Here is a 25,610-nt window from a genome sequence, read left to right on the forward strand (position 1 = left end):
TGAAAGAAAGGCGATTACTATGGGATTGGTTTAAACTTCAGCAAAGCTTTATCAGAATTTCGTAAAAACGCATCCCATTAGAGAAGATTCAAGCTGGAAGTCGGGTGTAATATAAGAATTATCTACTATACACTTATTTATCCAACTTAAAGTATAACAACAGTTAAAAAATGTAGTATATTGTTACATATAAATAGTTTTTGCCGATTTCATATTATGGATTTAATGATTAAAAAATAATAATCGAATTAATAGATTCCGATTCCATGAATTTTGAAGATCAATTCTAACAATGAAATAAAGTAATATTATTCATAGGTGACAAACCTTGTCATTAGAAGTATTCTTGGAAATTCTATTATCAACTAAAAAATAAAAAGAAGAAGAAAAAAAGAAAAAAAATATTATCATTTTTTGTTATACTATCTCTCCATCACTCATGTTATATCAGTATAAATATAAGCGACTCAACGATGTGAAATTAGTGTGTAGTTACGAGCTTGCAGCTTAACAATGTACTCGTCAAAATGTAGCAGTAACTCAAGTAGTTTAAAAGTAATAATATTAAGTTTATTATCATTAAAAATTGTTATTGCAGAGATAATTTCAACACCTCAAGGTGATATTCAAGGTATAATTAAGAAAACAGTAAATGACAACGAAATTCAAGCGTTCCTCGGAATACCTTTTGCAAGGCCACCGATCGGAGACCTGAGATTCAAGGTGAGACTTCTTTTCTTCTTAAGTAAATATAGACATAATGCTTAATCGCTGTAAAAATTAAAATTGTACCTCATTCACTAGGTAAAAACATTTTTAACGTTCTATATTCCAAACGTAATATAACGAGTGATTTTAAGTAGTTTGTTTAGTAAAGATGCTACAGGTTTTTAATCCGGTTGGGTTCACAAAACATGATAGAGGATGGGCGTATGTTTTCGTTAGTACGTTATAGTTATCGTTGTTGTGAATTGATATAAAAACTTGTTCAATTGAGTGGGCTATAGTGTTAAATTGTGCTTTTTATTACATATTATAATTATTTTTATTGTTCTTGTTCAATAATTATCTTCTGTAATTTGGGTTAAACTTTTGTCACGAGGAATTAATTATTAACATGATGATTTAATTGTAATAATAAATCAGGTAATCATCAATCATTCGTAAATTAAAAATGAAATATTGGACAAAAAATTGGATAAATTATCGTTCAGTTTAGATTACCAGGAGTAATGTCTCGATAGAATAGTCGGCGTGTATATTCGGTATTCCTTCCGGAGACCGGAGGAAAACGTCACAAGAGTTTTAGTGATGTAAGTGATACAATCTGTAAGGATATCACTAAACGTGATATATAAATTGCTGTCGACGACTCAACAAATTGAATAATCGTTCCGACTTTGTAGTAATCATTCTTCGTATCTACTCTAACAAAATTCTGTAATTCTGTAATTGTAAGATGGAATCGTTATTTCAACATGCAACACGTGATAAAATAAAATCCCCATTTTTATATATTGTTCATTAACTGTTGCGCATAAGTAATTATTAATTAGTAAAAGCAAGATAGCTACAAAAAAAATTGCATTTAATCAGAGATATATTTTTTTCAGTGAATTTAGTCGGTAAATTCTGATTAAACAAATGTATTCATTTATACGTAGGTGTAAATGCAGCCTTTAAAACGTTATGCATTCCAATTTAATATAAACATATTTTATTTATTTTTATATGCTGCTATTTTTTTTTATTTTGCAATTGAAAGGTCAAAACATTTTTGTTCCGTTTACTTATGTTTATGAATGGAGAAGAATTAACAATTTATTGCCTTTTTTCTTCGGTCTGTTTTATTTAAGATATGCTCATAACGTATGCTGAATAAGAGTATATCAAGTGTACATTACGTATATTACGAGTGCATTACGGATATGAAAGCTTCGAACATATATTCGAATATATTAAGTTTCGAACTCAGCAAGTTCTGTTTTAAAAAAATAATATTATTTTTATACAAGTAATATTCATTTAACTGTTAATAATTAATTGTTAACTATTTAATATGGACTTAAATAGTTTTACATCATTACCCGTACATGCTAATGATTTATAAAATAGTACCAGGTGAATCGAAAGCTTACCGTGCATGGACTGAAGAAGTTATATTAAAATATATATTGTGTTTAAATATGGAAAAAATCATATTATAATTAAAAGGATTTAACTGGGACACGAAAGATGTAATTTAAAGATATTACTAAAATGTAATAAATATTTTTATTCTAGAAGAATTAATTATGTTATAAGGGAGAAAATACTTTTGAAATAGAGTTAATTGGCGAACGAATGTTATAATTACAAAATAATAATAAAATCATGAATGATATATATATAATTATTAAATTAAAAGTAATAAGTTTACAGAGTAGTAACTGATAAATATTTATAAAATTATGGAATAATTTGTTACACTTTTTAATAAAATAAATATGTTAGAAAATATTTTATAACACAAATGATTAACGTGTAATAAAAAGATACTACTATCAGTTACATATTCAACATCATTTTATTTGAAGAAATGTTTCTGAATGAATTATTTTAAAAATGATTTACGATATGAATTATACGAATTATTTAAATATGTTTTGAGATAAAAATATTATTATAAAGATGTATTGCTATGAGGATTGGTTAAAATATTATACATTATGTTTTGTGAAAAAAATATTATGTTTATTTAAAAGGAGGTTTTACATATCAATTAATTTATTTTTAAATGAAGAAAAACAGATGTAATGATTGTAGATTATATTGAACTGGTCATGGTCAAGGATAAATAGACTAGCAGGATATACAAATGCTTAAATGTTTGAAATGTTGTGAATTGTGTAATATTAAATGTTCAAGGCTAATTAGGAAGATATATTAAATATTTTTGATTATCTAAATGTTTTGAACTATCTAAAGATATTTTTTTATCTGAAGAACCAATTTTCCGATATACAAATTTATTGGAACAATGTGACAGGGGCATCAAAAATTAAAAAAAGGAACCAAGTTACAAAAATAATTAACTAGCGCTTTGAATTTAGGAAAAGATAACATAACTGATGATTAAAATTAAATTTAGAAGATATAATTAGTAAAATATTTAATAATAAATTTGTGTTTAATGTTTATCATAAGTTGTGTTTAATATATTTTAATATTATTTGTGCTAGTTTATTATTAGTTCTCTTTTTATTATTTATAATTAGTTCTCTTTCCGTAGGGGGAGGAAAAAGCTCTACCAGCTGCCGTCAGGCTCGAACTGATGGCTGTGCGGAACTCTCACCCGCTAAAAAACTTCCTCCCCTATCATGCAGCGGCCATATGGTTTGTACATGATTCCTACATGATTACCCAGGTACTATCCGAATCCGTATCCGGAAGGCGTCCCCAGGGGGTGATCGACGAGCGACGACTCCGAGGAGCCCCCGCCGCCCACCACCAGAGGTTGGCCTCCCTTGATCACCCTTCATAGATCCGCATCTGTTCAGCCTGTCGTCGCCTCTCTTCATTGGCCTTCCCTCCCATCATTGATGTGATCGTAGTCAAGATACATCCCCATTTGTTGCTGTTGCTGAGCATCATCTCGATTATATTGTTGGCCCCCTCCACACCCTGATCCCCGAGCACTAATCTTAAGTTGCGGCAAAAACACACCACATGCTCTACAGAATCCAGTCCGCAGCAATCGTTACAGCGACTTGTATGGCATCTACCCATCCTGTAGAGATAGTCCCGAAAACATCCATGTCCAGACAGGAACTGAGGAATTTGTAGCCTTGTTATCATGCATGCTTTCGCTCCACCCAGTTCCTGACGTCGCTTTTGAGCGTATAGGTCCTCTCCTTCCTTTGTCTGAATCTCGCCATCTCTCCCGCCAAGCAAGTATGCCGCCAAGCAATTTAGAGACCGTCAGTTGCTTCAATAGCTCAATTGCGTCAATAGCTGGAGTACCGCCCATAGACTTCTATGGGCGGTACTCCAGCTACAACCGATGCCGCCTCGGCGCTGATCGTACGATAACCTGCGATAATACGTATGTTTAGCCTACGCTGTTGCATAACAAAACGCTTCACATTCCTGGCCCACGACAACACTTCCAGCCACACAGGAACTCCATAACACCACCGAAGAGTGCACACTGGCCAACAGTTTCCTCTTACCCATCTGAGGACCGCTCTTATTCCACATCATGTTGCTGATCGCCTTCACCACATTTTCGCCCTTTCTCGCCGCCTCCTCAACATGTATGTTAAAGGATCGGTTCTTGTCCAGCCACACGCCTAAATACTTTGCGGCTGGACTAGGGTGGACGATCGTGTGTCGCACTCTAAAATGCAATGGATGCGGTCTGCGTCTTCCAGCCATATCAACCACTTTCACTTTATCTTCAGCGAGCCGTAGACCATGAACTATTAGCCACCTCTTAACTATGTTAGCCGCTTCTTCACCGGCCGCCATCAGTTCCTCTTCTGTTTTGCGCACATCACAAGTGCCAAATCATCGGCAAACGTCACCGAGGTGACGCCGCCGGGAAGTGATGCCTTAGAACATTATCGAAAGCAATGCTCCACAAGACCGGATCCAACACCGAACCCTGAGGGACACCCCTCTGCTCCGAAAATTTCGTTTCACCACCTTCCGACCCGCCTACCACGAATCTGTCCTTAAAATATTCTTGCATCACCCTTCGCAGGTATGCCGGGGGATTCGTCTGGCTTCTAGTTCACGAAATATAACTTCCCATGGCAGTTCATTAAACGCACTGCGTATATCTAACATCTTGACCGTTCCTATCTCTAACGTCTTCCGTGATTCCTGTGTAGCTGATTGAATAATATTCATCACTGGTCCTATCGCATCAATCGCCGAGCGTCCGGGCCGAAAACCAAATTGGTCCTCATGAAGTCCCCCTGCCATCTCTACGCCATCGTTTAGTCTTCGAAGAACAAGTCTTTTAAATAACTTCGCGAAGCAATTCAATAAACAAAGTGGTCGAAACGATATCTGTGCCCCCGTAGGACCACCATTCTTCCTTAACATCACTAACCTTGCACCCCTTCACCGTTCAGGTATCCATTCTATCTCCAACATCATATTCATTGCACGCAATACCACACCAGGCACCGTCTCGGCCACAATTTTTACTACCTCTAGGGATTCCATCCGGCCCAGGATTCTTGCCGCCTTTAATCAACTTAGCCACCTCATTCAGGTCCTGCAGCGAGTAAGGAACCATTGATTCCACCACAATCTCCTCCCTTTGAAACTCTATTCCTTTCGAAAACAGTTCATCAATGCTTTTCCTCAGCTCATCTTCGGTGAGGAGTGGCAGCCGTCTTCCAAACTTTTTTGTGACGATACGATAGGCGTCATCCCAGTGATCAACTTCCACAGCATCACACAATTGCTGCCCCTTGCGTTTTTTGAACGCAGCAATTGCTCCACGAAAGTTCCGTCTAGCAAATCTTAACATTCCGAGCTCCTCTTCGATGTTCTCACCCCGCCTCTGCATTCTCTTGAGGCATCGCCTACTCATCACACATCTGCTCAATTCGGCGAGTTCGGAAGTCCACCAATATACTCCTGCACGCCCTGCATTTACTTCCTTAATTATACCAGTTCCCACTTCCACTCTGAATACTGTGTGTCAGCTCATCCAAATCCGTGCCTTCGCTACAGCTAAGCTCAAAATCTATAGCCGCTCTGAACTGCACGACAGTTCCTGGATGTAATCTCACGCTCCTGGTGCCTGCCCGTTCTTCCTGGATAATGTCGTCAATTTCAAAAGTGATTAGTCTGTGGTCACTTAGGGTCTCCTTCCCCAACACCTCCCATCCCATCAACCTCTACAAGCCTCTCATGCTCACAAATGTCAGATCCGGGACAGAGACTCCCACTCCTCCTCTCTCGAATGTCATTTCACCTCTTCGATTGACGCACTGAAGGTCCACGGAAGCCATAGCGTTCTCAAGAATTCTGCCTCTTCGATCATCGATGGGCTGATCCCCAACTCCTTACCTTAACATTGAAATCACCGCCCACTACGAAGATTTTCGACCTCCATCTGGCAATTTCATCTACTAAATCATCACCCATTCCCGCATAAACTAAAAGGTCGGTGTTAGGCAACAAATATACACTAAACATCACTACCCTCGCCGGTTCCACCCATACATAGCCGGGTCCTGCGCCCTTACTATGCACTGCTGCTGTACCACAGGAGACTAGTAAAGCCGCACCAGAATCAGCCGACACCACCCATCTATCATCGGCGATTGCTTTTCGATCCGGCTTACTCAGTAATATAATCTCAGAACCCCATCGGACAGCTATTTCCCAACAGGCATCTCTGCTACTCCTGTTCACATTAAATTGAAAACGCGCATTAACTTGCGGATTTCCCACCGCTGCAGCCCTCACCAGCCCCTCCGACACGTGATTTCCCTTTGTTCTCCGTATTAACTGGCCACTGCTGACGTCCACTGTTCTTATGACCCTCTCCGTTACACCTAAAACATAGTCTAGACCGGTCTGCCCCCCCCCCGCACTTCGCAGCCAAATGGCCATTCTCCCCACACCTGAAATACCTCAATGTTTCCTCCCTCCGACACACTCTACAATTAATCCAGGCTATCTGCATCCTCTGAACTTCGGACAACCTACGCGCCACAAACACAGGCACTATTATTGTAGCATTCAGCGATCCTCCGTAAGCCGGCCGCAAGAATGTAACTCTCAAATCTGTCTCCACGAAGCCAGTATATCCCGCCACCGACTTGACCACCTCAGCAGCTGTCGCGTCATGCTCTAAATATTTTATATAATAGTATACAAGGTGAGCTCGTCCACTGACCTATCTGACCGCAACCCCATCGACATTTTGCCTGATGGACTGTTCTAACAGATTCATTTGCTTTGCCTTGACACGGATTTGTACTTCATCGGCGTTCCATTTCCTAATCGATAGCACTTCAGCCACGCTATTGTCCACTCCTTCCTTCACACATTCGAACAGTTCAGCGAAGCTCCGCCCCTCAGCTCTGATCGAAATTGTACGTGACGGCTCACCCTGTCGAGTAGCCTTCCGCTCTCCAGTAGACTCATCAATATATAACATCCGCTCCTTACCTACTGCAGACAGTGCAGACATTGCTCCACTCAGCTTCAGATAATTTATAACATTCCTCTTCAGCTAACTTAAGAACATCCGACATGTTAAAAGTAGTATTTTTTTAGCTACTTGCCCATTCACTTGACTCCAGATCATTTCAATGGCATTTAAGTCTGAGTGATAAGGTGGCAACTGTAGAATTAATAGAGTGCGATGGTGTCTACCATCGCACTCTATTAATCTTTTCAAGATGGCTCCAGTTTTACATAACCTCTGATTCTCAGACCCTTCTGTCTGTGCGATCGCTCGGGTCTTTCGAGGTAGTTCATTCAGCCAACCGGTTGAAATAATCAGCCTAATCCGCTGTACTAAGACAACCAGGGCCGCAGACGTCAACTTAACATCCTGCTTAACCTCAGAACACGGTTTGACGAGAGAATCCAACAGATCAGCTCGGGAACATAGATCTTCCAGGACAGTTGCAAATACCGTGGTCAGCAGCTCCGGGCACGTGCCTCGTGCCTAAACCAGTGCCTCGCACTGAGAGACCAGATTCAGAGTCACCAGACGAACATTTGGGAGGTCTACAACCTCGCACCGGCCTCCCCGTTCCCCTCGAAACCGGACGACAGTCCTCTTCATTTTGTCGGATCTTCGAAATAGGACATCAAAAGAAACGAGCAGGATAATCTTCCAACGCCAACAGTAAAGAAGTAACAAACAGTTGTTGTAAACAAACTATGTAAATATAGAGTTTTATCGACTAAAGTAGACGTAAAACGCCAGAAAATGTATTATATATATATAAACACACAAACACACATGTATAATATAATCTATAATTAATATAAATATAAATAATTAATAAACAACACCCAACACAACAAAGTATAAAGAACAGAAACAGAGATAGTCACTGTTAACCTACGTTACTATGGTAAACAACTCAGATATAAATAAAGTTTAATTAAATTAATAAACAATAATAACGGGGAACAAAAGGAAAAAAGTGAACTCAAACCAATCCAACAAAAAATAATAACAAACAAAAACTAGCACAGTAAACCGAAAGAACGTAAAAACGAACACTAGCACGGAGTTGAAAGAAACATGTCTAATCACCATGGAACTCCATTCTAAGTTCAACCTTTTTGCTAGTTAAAGGACTTCTAATGTGTTTTAATAATATTTAATCTTCCTTAAAATTCAAAATTTAAAAAAAATTCTTCTTAACTAATACTTAAACATCAATTAATACTCGGCAAAAATTCTTCGTAGCATGCATTCAATAATATTTAAACATTAACTAAATCAAATAATTAGTATTAATTCTTCATAATATGCATATATTTCATAATTCTAACATTAAATTCAATGATTTTATAAATAATGTGCAAGTTAAGTTTCAATAATTGGCCATAATTTCTCAATATTCATTTAAATAATATTATCTTAGTTTTTCTACGCATTTATTACAGTAAAATAATTATCAATGATATTCTTAATACCTAACTTCAAAACAATTCAATCAGTAATTATCCTATAAATTTTAATTTTCTCTTATACATAGTCAAAATTATTTTTTTCTTCATAGCGGTGTCCTATATCCCAGAATATATTTACAATTATTTCTTCCGCTTCTTCCAATCCTTTTACTTGGTCCTAATATCTAATACATCCTTTTTCATTTTACAAATTATATTACAACTACTATATTTATAACTATCATTCTTAAAAATAATGATGTCTTCACCTGTTTTCTTATTATTAATTTTAATTTTTCCTTTATTATTATTGGTATTTTTCCTGTTTGTCGGCAACTTATTTTTATTAATAACCTTACTGTATTTCTTACTTCTATTTTTATTGATTTTCTTGTTTTTCGACGACTTGCTACTTTTAGCATGTTTATTATTATTTATATTCGACAACTTATTTTCACTAATACTCTTATTACATTTAATAATTTCATCAATAATATAATTATTTTCATTATCAGTATCATTATTATTTTTAATATTAATATCATTAGTATTTGGCAACTTAAAACTAATATCGTCTGTAATTTTTTCATTAATATCTTCATTTATTCCAATACTACCTTCATAATTATTTAACAACAAATTATTATTATTTATAATATTATTATTATCATTATTCTCATCAATAATATCCTTACTGAATTCACTTACTTTCGGCAACATATTATTATCATTCTAACATTTCTTCTTACTACAATTATTCACATCGGCAACATTAATATTTGGCAATATGCATTCATTATTTACACTATCATCAATATTATTTGGCAACATATAATTGTTATCTACATATTTCTTCTTATTATTATCATCGCTTTCATTATCGTTTATAATATTTGGTAGCATATTTTCGCTATTTACACAAATCTTCTTACTACTAACATTACCAATAATAGTATTGCTATTTCCTAAAATACAATCATTTTATTTGGAAAATTACTATCACTATCTTCAATATTTTCTTGATTATTAATTTTAATAATATTTTCATTAATTTTTCCTTATTTATTTATTTATTTCTTCATTCGGATCACTAATTTTTGGGAGCTTACTAAAATTAGTTTTTAATTAATTTTAATATTCGGTAATTGAGTACTATTAATATTGGTTATTGGCTTAACATAAAATATATATATATTTTTTTCAATTTCAATCGTCTTCTGACGTGAGATTGTTAATAAACTGCAGGTCTCGCCGTCCTTGACCTCGACCGTAGATGACTGTATTACAAGTCCATTCAGATTTTTGTATCCTAATACGCTTTCGCCGTCGTTAATATTTTCAACAGGAATTTTAATACTGCATATTGCATTTGCTTTTATATTATACGTAATTTCATTATTTGCTTTCGAATCTTTTAATTTTAATTCTACATTGTCATGTAAATTATTATTTACATTTACATTATCCTTCTTTTTATTATTTTTAATATTATCATCATAAAAATTAAGTTTAGTTTTTCTACCAGCGCTATTTTTTCTTTTATGATTATTTTATTTTTATAATTAATATTATACACTGACAAATTATTATTATTATAATTAACAGAATCTTGAATGTAATTATATATTGTTTCGGGACCGTGCATTAATTTTAATAATCTTAGATTAGGTTCATCTATTTTAATTAAATCTTTATTTATTGATTTCTTCCGAGGCTTGTATCCTCTAAAAAATTATCGGTAACAAAATTATCATCATAGTCATCTAAACTTAATTCACCTAACATAGTATCATATTCTTCGTTTAAGTCATCATCACTTACTATTTTTACATTCCATGCATTTTCTATATTATATTTATTTTTTAAACTAAAATCATCTAATCACTTTATTTTTTAAACTAAGATTGTCTACGTCTTGTAAATTATAATAAAAATTATCGGTTTCAAATTCTTCAAAGCTAACTTCAGTTGTAAATAAAAATCGTCTCACTTCATAGTCTGTATCTTCAATACTAATTTCATTTTGGAATTCAAAATAATCTAATCTGTTAAATAAACGGGTCTGATTGGTTATCATATACGTCTTTAATTTTGTTTCCTGTCACCTGATATATTTTTGATCGTTTATTTGGAGGTATTGCGGAAATTTGGGTTGTGATTCTCATACGGGTTTCTTGTAGCATTTTGGATTGGGATTTTCGGTTTTTATTGGGGTTACGGAAAGGAGGTGATTGTTAATAATTTGGTTGCGGATAATTGAATTGTTGTCTAGCTGGGAAATTTAAATTTTCGGGAATATAGTACTGGTAGTGGTTAGGGTTAAGGTTAGGATACTTCAGCGTTTATTTTTGGTTGAATTTAAAATTATTTTGATTTTTGGCAGTATCGACGTTCTTCACGTTACTATAACTACTATTATTATTTGCAAAATTAAATTTATCTATTTTAAATTGGAAATCCTTAGCGACGCTCTCAACGCTTCGTTTAAATGATTGTTTAATAAAATTTGTTTTATGTCGTTCCATTCATGAACATTACTACCTCTTCTTGATTTTAAAACTGGTGCTATAATGTTTGTTAAAACGATAAAAATTAAACAATCATTCTGAAAACTGTCAGGGTATTTCTGACAGAATTTTGTAATTAATTCATCATATAAGATGATAAATTGATTTAGCAATAATCGATCTCTTGAAAAATCAGGGATCCTGTCTAAATCTTTCTTAGTTAAGATTGGAGTTGCCATTCTAAATTTCAATACTTAAAACTATACAAATTATAATACACAAAATTATCAGAAATATTTAGTTATTTACTATTTAGATGTTTTTCTACTCGCATAAATATTTCTACTAATTTATTCATGGTGTATACGATATGGATTGTTGCCTTCAATCGATTGTCGCCCTATAATGGATTGTTATCTTGTAATCTGTCAGGAGCTGCATACATGAAATTGACAGATTCTGTGTACATGAATTTCTGCCAGTCATGTGAAATCCTTTGAATAGAATCCGATGTCGACCAGGAATTATATTCATTAACTCTGGTAGACTAGATACAGCGATAGATGATATGCACTCACGAACGGTGTTTGGATGTCTTCTTCTTCGTAGTCTCGAACCCAAAAATTATGTTCAATAATTTTCTGAAGTGTCCGATAACTTCTCTTCATTTAAGAATTATATTCATTAACTCTTCAGATTTGTTGCACTTCATAAACTATTGAAATCGACAAAGTTATCCGTTCATTCCTTGCTGTGTTGTTTATGTAGTTCATCTTGTAAATGGTTTGAATCCAATGAAGTAAATTATATTCATTAATTATTTCAAAGGAATCCTAATTATTCAGTTCCCTTCATTAAATACTTGAAAATCAAAATTGATATCAAACGTGCTGATACAATTTGAAGGGTCCTACCGACTGCGGCATTTAAATTTGGAACTGGACAAGTTTTGTTTTTACAAAACGAACTTTATATTTATACAATTAATATTCATTTTACCGTTAATAATGGTTTTATATCATTATGCGTACATGCTAATGGTATATAAAATCATATGATATGTGTCGAATGAGTTCCGTACAAAGACAAAAATAATTATTATTTGTTAAAGAGAAAAACTGCAGCTGTAGTGTATTCTAGAGCGAACTGGTTTGCTGGAAATTACTGATATTATGACGCCCGTGGCAGATGGAGTGGAATGAATGAACGATTATCGTTATCTTAATCGATTAACTTATCGTATTTTAACTTTATATGCAGGAATATAATTTTTTTGTGTAACCTCTGGTTTGGGATGTTAGAAAGGATTTTTTTTTTGATCCTAATATGACAATTTTGCTTGTTGACATATACATTCAGGAGGAAATGATCTCGTCGCTAAAGATAATTTATTTGCAAAATCTTTGTCCACTTGTTGATTCTTCAACACCCAATCGTAAAATGTCTGGTTTCAAATGGACGGCTGGCTTCAGTTACTTGGTCAGCTGAATCTTTAATGTATATGAATACAGTTATTTTGCTGAGATCTTTTCCACTGTATTGTACTTTTTGAAATATTTAGTTGCAGTGACTGCAAATATTTAGGCGCAGTGAGATTTTGGAACACTCCGCCACACTGTCGCTCACAGTAGCAATTTTTTTCGGCTGAACGGCCGGTATGAGATCAGCCTGTTCTCTTTTTTGTAGTCTCCAACTGAAACTATTTCTTCAGATTGTGCAGCTTGCCTTTTCACAGTTGTTTCATCTGAAGCGTTTCTCCTACTGAAAATTCTACTTAATTTGTATTCAGTCTCAGAAAAACATTTTCTCTTGCATTGAATTTTAATGACCGTCATTCGCTCTTCTGAATGAAAAAAAAATGCGTACAATTTATCGCGCCATAATTTTGGAACACCTGTTATATTATTAAAGAAAGTTTTTTATAACCAACTTCTAATTTGTTAAAAACTACTTCTAAAAACGTCTAAATCTATAATGTTTTGGATTTTGAATACTATAATAACATTAATATGATACAAATTCAAAATAATTAAGCTAAAAATTAGATATTTAGTCACGAATTATTATTTTCTTTTGAATTGTAAGACTTTTGGACATTTATTAACCCTCCCTGTCAATTCCTACAGTTAGTATTAAATACATAAGCAATATTCAATAACCTTGCCATAATTTATTTTTTAACAGAGTCCTGTACCATTTGGGAAGTGGAATGGAGTTTGGAATGCTTCAAAAGATGGCAATGAGTGTGTTCAGAAATCGTTAGAGAATTTGCTAGATTCACTGAAAGAAACACCAATTAAAGTAGATGAGAGTTATCCTTCAGATCAAACACCGACCTCTATTATTGGCTCAGAAGACTGCTTATATTTGAACGTATTTACACCAGATGTAAGTAATATATGTTATTAATATCATTTATTTTGAATGTAAATGAATTACTAGATAAATCAAATGACTTTCCCTTGCTGTCCAGTAATTTAGTAGGAGTCTTCAAGGATGTAAAAATATCTAGCTGTAAAAATATTTAGGGTTTTTAAAATATTGTGTAGTAATATGAATTTACTTTACTGAGTAAAGCAAAATCAGTGAAATGACTAGCACATGACTGCTTTGCTTAAGTTTTGTTTTTATTTTAAAAGTTTTAATTTTTAATTTTATCATTGTTTCAATTACATTTTTACATTTTAATTTTGACTTGGTTAATTTTAATTAACTGATCTTTTTTATATGGTAATTTAAAAATTTTTTTAAATTATATATATATATATATTACGTATATGTATAATGTATGCAGCTGATGATGCGAATCAAATTTGCAAAGGCGCTTCTGTTATGTAATGAAATAAGTTAAGTCATCCTATTTCAATTGTTCTGTACTTGGGTTGATCTATTAACACATTTGTTTCATTTTATTTAGAAAATCATTTTCATTTAACCATAAACCAAATGTATTAGGACAAATAAGATGTTAATACCTCAAGCTAGTTATTCCGATCTCCTCCCTCAAAAAACCAACAATAAGTATTAATATATTTCTGAAAGATCTTCTTAAATTGTTAATCATTAGCAACAAAAGTTTCCACAGTTCTTTTCCGAATTTTATTGAAAATTGTGCCTGGTGAAGTTATCTGACAAAACATGAATTCTGCTAAATAACTATAAGTGATAGCAACCTGTTCCTCAGAGCTTATAACACAACTTTTTTTTTCTGTTTAGCCTCTGGGAATTACCATCAGGTATTACTGCAGAGGATGATATGTATGATTCTAAGTGAAGTGTAGTCTTGTACAGTCTCAGGTCAACCATTCCTGAGTTGTGTGGTTAATTGAAACCAAACCACCAAAGAACACCGGAATCCACGATCCAGTATTCAAATCTGTATAAAGGTAACTGGCTTTACTAGGATTTGAGCATTGGAACTCTCAACTTTGAAATCAGTAGATTTGCAAAGACATATTCACCATTAGACCAACCTGGTGGGTCTTCTTATTACGCAACTTAACTGATCCCTAAAGATGTTCCACGGTTTGCAAGTGACATTGATTTCAGGCTCCACAAAATTATGTGTGATTATAGTGAGTGTAGCCTGCTCCTTTCAATTCAGTATGGGTATTATACCCTTTCTAGCATCTTATAAATAAATGGTGCTCTGATGAATGTATTCCACCATAGCATTGATAAGAGATCGTGCAAAATTATCAGGTACCTGAAAATCCTCTTGGAAACACCTCATTGGTTTCATGGAACCTACTGAAAAGTTACTCCTTACTATATTTATTTATAACTCTTACTATATTTATACTATGTAAGTTAACTCCTATCACCAATAGTAAATAGCCCACTAACTTAGTCTAGTGGTTAACTCGTCATTGCAAATCAGCTGCTTTCAAAGTCGAGAGTTCTAAGGTTCAAATCCTAGTAAAGGCAGTTACTTTTATATAACCCACCGGGTTGGTCTAGTGGTGAACGCGTCTTCCCAAATCAGCTGATTTGGAAGTCGAGAGTTCCAGCGTTCAAGTCCTAGTAAAGCCAGCTATTTTTACACGGACTTGAATGATCGTGGATACCGGTGTTCTTTGGTGGTTGGGTTTCAATTAACCACACATCTCAGGTATGGTCGAACTGAGAATGTACAAGACTACACTTCATTCACACTCATACATATCATCCTCTGAAGTATTATCTAAACGGTAGTTACCGGAGGCTAAACAGGAAAAGAAAGAAAGTTACTTTTATATGGATTTGAATACTAGATCGTGGATAACGCTGTTCTTTGGTGGTTGGATTTCAATTAACCACACATATCAGGAACGGTCGACCTGAGACTGTACAAAACTTAGATTTCATTACATTTAAACATATCATCTTCATTCATCCCCTGAAGTAATACCTTATGATAGTTCCAGAGGCTAAACAGAAAAGAAAGAAGTTCCTGTTTGATTGTGCCATGATCCAGTTTAATTGACTGCTGGTATCTTGGGTATTTATTAATTTCTCTCGCTAGCACGTGCTCAATCGTTTTATCTGTATGCAACGTTATTCTTTTCAAGCTTTCATAGTGGCCTTTCTCAATTCTTTGGGTGTTGCATGTTTGTAATCCAAACGCCATTACTCTGCTGAAGATTTCTCCGTTAATATATTATTTCTGGCTAAATGGTTGTTGATTTTTTCTGTGAAGATTCTGTGAGGATTTTTCTTTTTTGGTTTTCTCTGTGCGAAAAATGGTTCAGCATTATTATCACCCAAACAAGAAGTATGTATTTAAAAAAAGTAAATGTTAAAAATTCATAATTAAAAATAAAAACATCTTTAAAAACAATTAAAAAACATCTTAAAATGAAAAAACCTTTAACGTATCCTAAGCTTAAAATAAAAACATAATGATATATCATTCTATATATCTGATTAAGATAATAAAATTACCATCTGCTTTATGGCAAATGGCATAAACAGTTGAAACATAGTATTTGAATATAAACGGATGGGCCTAAAGAATCACATGCAAATAATTCATACAATTTGACATGTAATCAATCTCTTTCAATTTTATCCAGTAATGAACAAGAAATGTAATTTCATGGTTGTAGTTGTAATCATATAACATAATTTAAAAACATCATATTTATTACTGGTATTTATAAATATGCTTCTGCATTAATTTTTGTTTTAGACATCAGTTCCAAAGAAGTATCCTGTTATGTTTTATGTACATGGTGGAGCGTTTACTATGGGTTCATCTAATTCAATCATGTATGGTCCTGATTTTTTACTTGACAATAAAGATATAGTTCTTGTCGCTAGCAACTACAGAGTTGGACCTCTTGGTACAAATTTTTTAATAATATGTAATTATAAAAACAGTTAAAATAATACCTTTTTAAAAATTTTTATAAGTTATTTATTTTAAATCAATTATTCCATAAAACTAATACCAACAATGAGACCTGGACAACGTAGTAACTTGAATCTGTTTATTATTACTGTTTGTTCTTCTGAAGGATTGACAACACATAAAGAGATACTAAACAATGATTACAATTTAACTCTGGCTGTGTATCTATTAAAATCAATCATATTAGATTTAAACAATTCAGTTTTGGATTTTCCTCAGAAAGGTAAATGCATGCAGATGGTAATTATAACAAATATTATTATGAAATAATAAATAAAATCGCACACAGAAATTGTTTATTTATCATTTTTCTCTTAACTTTGTACAGAGACATAGGTAGCTTGATTACAAATGCTTCAACACTTTTTAGCTTGTCATGCAGTACTTATAATAGTCTCCCACCCCTTTGTTTTCATCCATTTACAACACACATCTATTGCAGTACAGCTAGATGCTTATATCCATACTAATACCTACTACCAATTTTCATATTTTAAGTAACCCATTGTTTATTCCCACCAAAGAATCCAAATAACCTGATTTTTACAAACTAAAAACTTATGTTATTATCCTCCAATAATGACACACAATTTAGTAAAAATTGTTTAACGTCAGACTGTTAATTTCATGCCTATAATTTTGATAAAAGTTTGAAATGAATATAAGAAAGATATAATATTAAGCTTATATATATAACCTTTATGCAGATAAATGTTTAAATTAACTACCATACTTTTTATAAGAGTACAAATGCCATATTTGGCATTAGTAGGATGCCAGTAACGTTCTTAGGTTACAACCACTTAAATTTATTTGTTCCATCATTTGTGGAACAAACAATACAAATAAATTAGTAAGTTTGTATGTTTGTTTACTCACACCTGATTTATATTTTGATTGATGCAGTAGAACTTTATTTAATACATAAAAGTCGAATGATGTCATTTCATGCCAAGTTATACATGATAGACATGTCATTGAGTCAAGTATTGAATAATACAGTGTGATGAAATTTTCTTAAGTATGAATTCAACTCTTGCTGATTTACTCTAGCTTACTCTATGACTTGCCATGTTCTTTAGTTGTGGTAGTGGATTTACCATACACATATTATAAAGATTCTTTCATAAGTGATAACATAAACTTTGTAAAACATTTTTATGGCAGGACAAGATTTGGTATTATTTTATTGAACATCAAGATTTGTTAAGTGTGTGTGAGTGTGTGTGTGTGTGTGTGTGTGTGTGTGTGTGTGTGTGTGTGTGTTTTGTGTTTTGTTTTATTGCATTCCATGATGAAACAATTTTAAGAAGTAAAATATGGGGTGAAACAAACACTATTATGGTGTGAAATATGCCTGATACATTATAAGCGGCTACTCAAGAAATATTATATCCATTGGAATATTATTTAAACAATGATGGAGGACACTTCGATCGATTATTTTAACAGTAATTTTTATGGTTTTTTTTATTTATTTATTTTTTTTTTAAATAATCAATTTTGTTTCTAGATTTTTTCAGTATTGTTCAAAATTGTAATCTAATATTTTTATGCCACATTTCAGTTTGCTTTGTTTTTAATAAACGTAAACTTCTTATACTTACACATATTTTTTCAGAATTAAATTCTTTACAAATTTTGTTGCAAAATGTTATTTTATTTTACTTACAACAGTTTAACAATGTGTGTCAAACCTAAAAAAAAAAATAATTTTTTGATGACAATTTTTATGTTTGACAATAATTTTTTCAAAAATTATAGTAAACATACAGTCAGTTCTGGAACATGATTTATTGAATTTTACAATTCACAAACCAAATGAAACCATCAATTTTAAACCTTAATTTTAATTCCAAGAATTCATTTTACTCTTTAATGCAGAAATCAGGATGAAAAATTTTGCAAGGTATAACTTGAAAATGAAGGGTTTCTGCATGTGAATTTATATGAGTTTTTTCAATATTTTCACTTGTAGAACAAATCCTGAAATGATTACTGTTGTTTTGTGAAAGATTCTGTAAATATATATATATATATATATATATATATATATATATATATTATTGATGTATATATATATTATATATATTGATGTTCATTAATATATTTAAACTGACTATTGTTTGTATTTCACTTTGTATTTATAAAGTGAAATACAAACATAAAACACTTTATACTTATAAATAATATTTACTTGCATTATTTCTATAATATTTCAATTTACTTTTTTCATTCATTAAAATATTTTGAATTTTACAATGAATAAAAATTGGGCTTGTAAAAATTCTCCAAATATTCTTTGTTATGTTTGCGGAGAATTCACCAAAAAAATTCGATGAAAACTATCAAATCTGCTGAAAACTGGTTACAAATTTTATTTTGATTGTTCCTTGGGAAACCAAAATAATTCCTAGGGCCTCATGTGGCAAGCATCAAGTGCTACGTTAAACTAATCCAGTGGTAAAAAGGAATAAAAGTGCATTTGCCTCCTAGCGTACCTATGATTTTGCAAGAGTCTACTAACCATTATGATGACTGCTATTTTTGCTTAATAAATGTTACTCGTTTCAATTCAAACCATATTTGCATACCCAAATGTTAATTCAGGTATGAGGCCAGCACTTCATAGTGCTGATTTACTGATTCCAGTTGCTCCAACTTCTTGGAAAAAAATGTCTGATTTCCAGAAGGCTCAACTGATGAATCTTCAACTTCAATAGATATTAATTACATTCCAGAAGAATCAAATATTGAACCTCACCTCATCATGCAAGTGGAACTGAGCAATCTAATTTGTAACTTGTATTTGTTGAAACAACATGCAGAACTCCTAGTTTCATGTCTTAAAGAATGGAATTTATTAAACAAGGATACTAAAATTTCAGTATATGAAGTCAAAACGAAAATCTATTGAAATACTTTAGAGGAGATTACTTTAGAAGAGATGGTTTAATTAGTTCCTGCCATGGTGTTAGAGGGCTAATGTCTGAACCGGAATTGATATGTTATTCATGATTGGCGTTTATTTATAGACTCATCAAAAAGAAGCTCAAAGGCAGTGTTGTTGCAAATTCTAATAATTTTTCTTCTATACTGGTAGCACATCCTGTAGGAATGAAAGAAACATATGAAACTATGTTAAATATTATAAAAGACATTAAGTATGATGAACACTCATGGTGAATCATTGCTAACCTCCTGAAAGTGATACGGCTTCTTTCGATTCTCTCTTTTCTTTTTATCTGTTTAGCCTCCAGAATAACCAGAAGATGTTACTTCAGAGGATGAATGAGGGTGATATGTTTGAATGTAAATGAAGTGTAAGTCTTGTACAGTCTCAGGTTGACCATTCCTTAGATGGGTGGTTACTTGAAACCAACCTCCAAAGACCATTGGTACCCATGATCTAGTATTCAAATCCACATAAAAGTAACTACCTTTACTAGGATTTGAACCTTACAACTCTCGACTTTGAAATCAGCTGATTTGCAATGACGAGTTCACCACTAGACCAAGCCAAGGTTTTCGGAGTGGCTTTACAAAATATGTGTTTGAGTTATTGTTGGGATACAGATAAAAACTATGCCGTTCAAGACTGGCCAAAAAGAAATCAGTTTACCCTAGGAAAAGAAAATGTTGACAATACCCCTTGTGGTATTTAAAGTGGTAAAATAATACGATAATATTATTACGATAATAATACGATAATATTATTTTACCACTTCTACACATAAAACTAGGCCTGATGAAGAATTTTATAAAAACATTAAATAAAGAAAGAGCGGCTTTAAATATTTAGCTATGCTTAAGTCAAATTAAAAGAGGGAATATTCATTGTGGCACAAATAAGAAAATTAATTCATGAAAATATATTGGACTGCAAACTGAATACTAAAGAACTAGCAGCATGGAAGTCATTTAAAGATGTCATTACTGGCTTCCTTGGAAACAAAAAAACTGAAAACCATGATCAGCTAATAAATGAACTCTTAGTGAACTACAAAAATTTAGGCGGCAGAATGTCATTAAAAATTACTTTTTTATATTCTCATTTGAACTTTTTCCGTTTAAACTTGGGTAACATCAGCGATGAACAAGGATAAATATTCCAACCAAGTTATATTGCAGATGGAACAACAATGTCAAGGCAGATAAGTTGAAACTATGAAGATTGAGTACTGCTGGATGATAAAAAGTGAATACTTCACTGAACACAAAAGGAGAATAAGAAAAAAGAAATTAAGATAAATATAAATGTCTACAAATTAAAGGTAGGAATTTTAATTGTAATTATTATTATTTTTGTATTCTATTATTTAAGAAGTTTCTCAATATTTTTAATTAGTCATAACTAAAAATCTGAGGGTGATGAAGAAAAACTGATTTCATTTTACGATTCAGCATAAAAAATACATTCTACTTCACCTACTTTTATCTCAGTTTCAAATTATTATTTTTTTTCTTGTTGACCTGTGTTATGAATAAATATTTGCAGCATTTAGTGACAATTATGTATGAAAATGCTAAATATTTACACATCATTTGGGTAGCTATGGTTTATTTCATATTGTACATATATTTTTGTTTCATTCATTTTATTACTATTGCTTGTTATTATATATTGTTATATTATTTGTTATTATTACCGTTGTTATTTCCTGTAATTTATTGAAAAGATGTAAGTAGTTTAGATAATTTTTTTAAAATTATGTTTTGTAATGTAGGATTTGCAAGTACTGAAGATGTAGTAATGTCTGGAAATTATGGTATGAAAGATCTAGTATTAGCTTTGAAGTGGGTTCAACAAAACATTGCTTCTTATGGTGGCAATCCTGAAAGTGTAACAATATTTGGTGGAAGTGCAGGTGGAGCATGTGTACATTATTTAACATTATCACCTCTTGCAAAAGGTAAACAATACAGAGTTTTTAGTTGTGAAAAATTTATTTTTCTTTATTTGTAAGAAATCTACCACTAACTAAAACCTGTTAATGAAATACTGATGTACATGTTTACATTGATGTAGTGTTTACATTGAAGAAAAATAAATGGTTATTTTAGTCCTATTACTTTTTTAATAATATATATGAACTATAGCATATTTTAAATCACTAAGGGTAAGATTATTTTAAGTATTTTTATTGGTGCACAGACAGAAAAAAATTCTGAAAGTTCAATGTAGACCAATTTATAATCAAAGTATACATTGCAAATGATACAAAAGGTCACAGTCAGTTGATGAATTGCAATAAAGTGATTAAAGTGTAGAGAGATAACCACTGTTTGCTTTAACAGTAGATTTATTGTTTGTTATGTAAATAAATTTATATAAATTTCAAAAAATAGCTATGAAGATTTTGAGACGGAAAGGGCCTGATTATTATCAAATGGTAGGATCTGATTCGATCCTAATTGATCAAGTAATTTCAGCATTACATGTCTTAGTTTCACATCTAAACTAACCACATCTATATGCAAATACAATTATGATTAAAAAAAACGACTAAGGAATTAAGTCATGATTATTTTTCATATGACTATGTAAAAAGAATAAAAATATTATTCAATTTTATGCATTTTTTGCTTCAAACTGACATTCTTATGACTTGAATGTTAAGTGTTTTTTAGATATTTTAATTGAAAGAATATGGAATTTAAACTTTTGTTTCATAAATAGGTTTATTTCACCGTGCAATACCGATGAGTGGAACAGCACATTGTCCATGGTCAACATTTATACCTGGAGCAGTAGCAAATAACACAAAAAAATTAGCATCATTTGTAAATTGCCCAACTGAACCATCTAATCTTTTGGTTGAATGCTTAAGAAAAGTGTCTGCAGATCAATTAACACAAGCAATAGATAAATTTGAGGTAATGTTTCTTTCTTTTCTGTTCATAGCTTAACTTTTAAGTATTTAACATTTGTTCATTTCATCCATCTAATCTTACCATTATAATAATAAATAATCCACTGTATTAGTCAGAGAAGTGAAGAAAAATAATAAAATATTACCTTAAAATAATGATTTGTTGTAGGAACTTGTTTCTTACCTTCCTATTGGGAAAATCAAAATGGCTTAATGCAAACTTATTTATTATTAAAAAACTAGTTTTTGATAAACATGTCATGTCATTAAAATTAAAAGTTCAGGAATATAAGTCATAGAAAAGTCATAGTAATAAAAAACAATGTTCAATGTTCAACAAACTTTAACTCATAATACAAATAAAGCCAGTTATATTTTCACCATTTAATTAAATGTTCATGTAAAATGACTCTATTAGTGTAGCATCTATTTAGTGTTCATTTTTTGACAGGATTATAGATTTACTCAGACAATATTATAACAGATGATCTCTGTAATTTCTGGAATTGCTTTATGTTTGCCAGTTTGTTATAATATAATTTAAGAACAGCTGATCCAGAATTATTAAAACCTTCATATTTTCAAAGCCTGATAAGCTGATATGTGGTAAAAAAAAAAACACTTTGCACTATATTTGTGAACATGTTTTTGGAAACAATTTGGGCTTTATTCTTCTTTTGATCATGCAATTTTTAAAAATGCTAATATTTAAAATAGAAATTAATGTAAAATCTTGTGTGATTTAATTGAACTCAAAATTGCTGCTTAGAAAATCTTCCACGGGTAAATTTACCAAAATTAAAATAAGCTTTTTCAATACTGAGGATGGGAGCTTTTGATTAACACTAATCTAAACTGGCAATAAAATTTTATAAACAAATCAGTTCTATTTTAAGTAAGTTTACAGAAGAAAAATAATTTAATTTCATGATCTGTCAGTAATTCTATACTTATAACATATAATAAACATGAAATAACTAAATAAATATATAAAGTTTTTTTCATCTGTGATTCTATAAAAAAAATATTTTTGAACAAGAGATTGTGCAAATTACACTGTCTAACAAAAAAACTTTTTTTGAATGTTTCCTTCACTTCATAAGTTAAATCTTGCTAATTTTGGGTTGAGGAAAACAAATTTGACCAAGGAAAATTTTTATTACCTCTTGTTTCTGTGATATACAATGGGTGAATGTATTTTATTTTGATGGATTAAGAGAATACAATACATTTTAATTACATATACCAACAAAATAGAAAGTCCATTTGACATTTTTTTAATGACAGTTACATTCGAAGAATTCTTAAATGATGGAAGAATACGTAGCAGTTGGTTGAGTCTGAAGCGAATCATGTGGTGGCTTCATGAGATTGTTGTCTTTTGTCTTTCCTCTTGTAAGTGAGCTCTGGAGCATCCCTACACACAGACCAGTAGTAATCCACAAGCATTGATTTATTCCCATGGCCCTGATACCTTTGTTCCATTACAGAAATATCCTGATGTAATCTTTCTCCATGTTCATCACTGACAACTCCACAACTAGGATGGAAAAAGTCCAGGTGTGAGTAGAGAAAATGGATTTTAAGGGACATGTTGCATTTGAGTTGATGGTATTCTTGAAGAAGTAATGTCACCAGCCGACTATAGCTTTCATCTCTTTTGTTGCCTAAAAATCCATGAATGACTCTCTTTAAGGCTTCCCTAGCCTCCTTTTCTTTCCCCTCTGAAATTCAGTCAAACGCAGGATTCTTTTCAAGTTGTTGAATTTGTGGCCCAACAAAAATAGCTTCCTTAACTTTTGCTTAACTTAATGTACAAAATTTGTCTTTTAAGTACTTAAAGGCCTGTCCTTGGTTCATACTTTTAACAAGATTTTTTATCAAATACACATTTATATAAAGTGGTGGAAGAAGAAAATCTCTTGGATCCATGAGAGGCTCAGTAACAGGATTTTCCTTGCTCGAGTCAAGATTTCTTGCAGGCCAGTCTGCTTGAATATAATGTGATTTCCTATCCCTACTGTCTCACAAACATATAAAGCAGTAGTATTTAGGATACGCCAGTTACATTCCTAAGAGTACAGTAATGACTTTTAAATCGCCACAGATTTTCCACTTGTGTTCAGCATATTTGATTGAGTCTAAGAGGATTGCCATGTTTGCATAATTCTCCTTCATGTGAACTCTTTTTTTCTTCTGTTTAGCCTCTGGAACTACCGCAAGGTATTACTTCAGAGGATGAATGAGGATGTGTTATGTATAAATGTAAATGAAGTATAGTCTTGTTTAGTCACAGGTCGGCCATTCTTGAGATGTGTGGTTAATTGAAACCCAACCACCAAAGAACATTGGTATCTGTGATCTAGTTTCTAATCCATATAAAAGTAACTGCCTTTACTAGGATTTGAACCTCCTTCATGTGAACTCCATTCTCCCCAAGAGAGAAAAGCACCCGCCTCGCAGCATGTCTGGTCTCTACACCACCCCTTCTGTTCCTAGCCATGAGTGGCTTAATTGGAGAATATCTTCTTGCCCTCAAACTGATCACATTCCACAGTCATCAGTCCAGTTTTGTGAGATGTCACTGATGCAGATGCCTCGAGAGATATCCACATCAGTAAATTCCGCCCTTGTCAAGTTTGCCTTCAAAGACGTCAGACACGTAACTCTTCCACGTAGCCCTCAGGAACTAAGCTAAAAGCCTACACATAAAAGATCAAAGACCCCACACCTAACACTACAGATTTCTATCACCACCTAAACCCACTATATAAATGATTGCAAATAATATTTATGCCATGACAGCATAACAATTCATCCAAAATTTATTGCCACGACAGCATATCATAACTGAATTAGTGACTGGAGTGTTACCAACCTTCACCTGAACTTCCGGTCACCACCCCTCCACGTTCATAGCCCTGATGGGCTTTAATGCGACTTCATCTGAATTGCATGACCAACCAGAATAGAAGGAAGATGGTTACTATTGTGAAGTAATACAGCTTTCAAACTAAACCTGGAGGAGTGTATGAATAGCCTTCAATTAGTTAGATCATGATTCAGACTTAAACATCTCATCAAGCCATTAGCGTCGCAGCAAACAACAATATTGTTTTTCTTCTCAAAAAAAGAAAGCAAATCCCTATGATGACGTCTGTACTGTGAGACCCTGACATCATGTTGGAGAAG

The 25,610-nt window shown here is 32.5% G+C and overlaps 1 protein-coding gene across 1 annotated transcript in view; it reads left to right on the top strand.

The window, feature by feature from the left end:
* The first annotated feature begins 470 nt into the window (after window positions 1-470).
* LOC142319135 (esterase E4-like) overlaps window positions 471-25,610 on the top strand; it is a 36,779-nt gene continuing 11,639 nt past the window's right edge. The window contains exons 1-5 of the mRNA XM_075356085.1: window positions 471-723; window positions 13,338-13,541; window positions 16,324-16,477; window positions 21,273-21,458; window positions 22,226-22,422. Of these exons, the coding sequence (XP_075212200.1) occupies window positions 514-723; window positions 13,338-13,541; window positions 16,324-16,477; window positions 21,273-21,458; window positions 22,226-22,422 (951 nt within the window). The 5' untranslated portion in view covers window positions 471-513. The remainder of the gene's footprint in view (window positions 724-13,337; window positions 13,542-16,323; window positions 16,478-21,272; window positions 21,459-22,225; window positions 22,423-25,610) is intronic.

This window comes from Lycorma delicatula, chromosome 2 (assembly GCF_047948215.1).
Source record: "Lycorma delicatula isolate Av1 chromosome 2, ASM4794821v1, whole genome shotgun sequence".
NCBI lineage: Eukaryota > Metazoa > Arthropoda > Insecta > Hemiptera > Fulgoridae > Lycorma > Lycorma delicatula.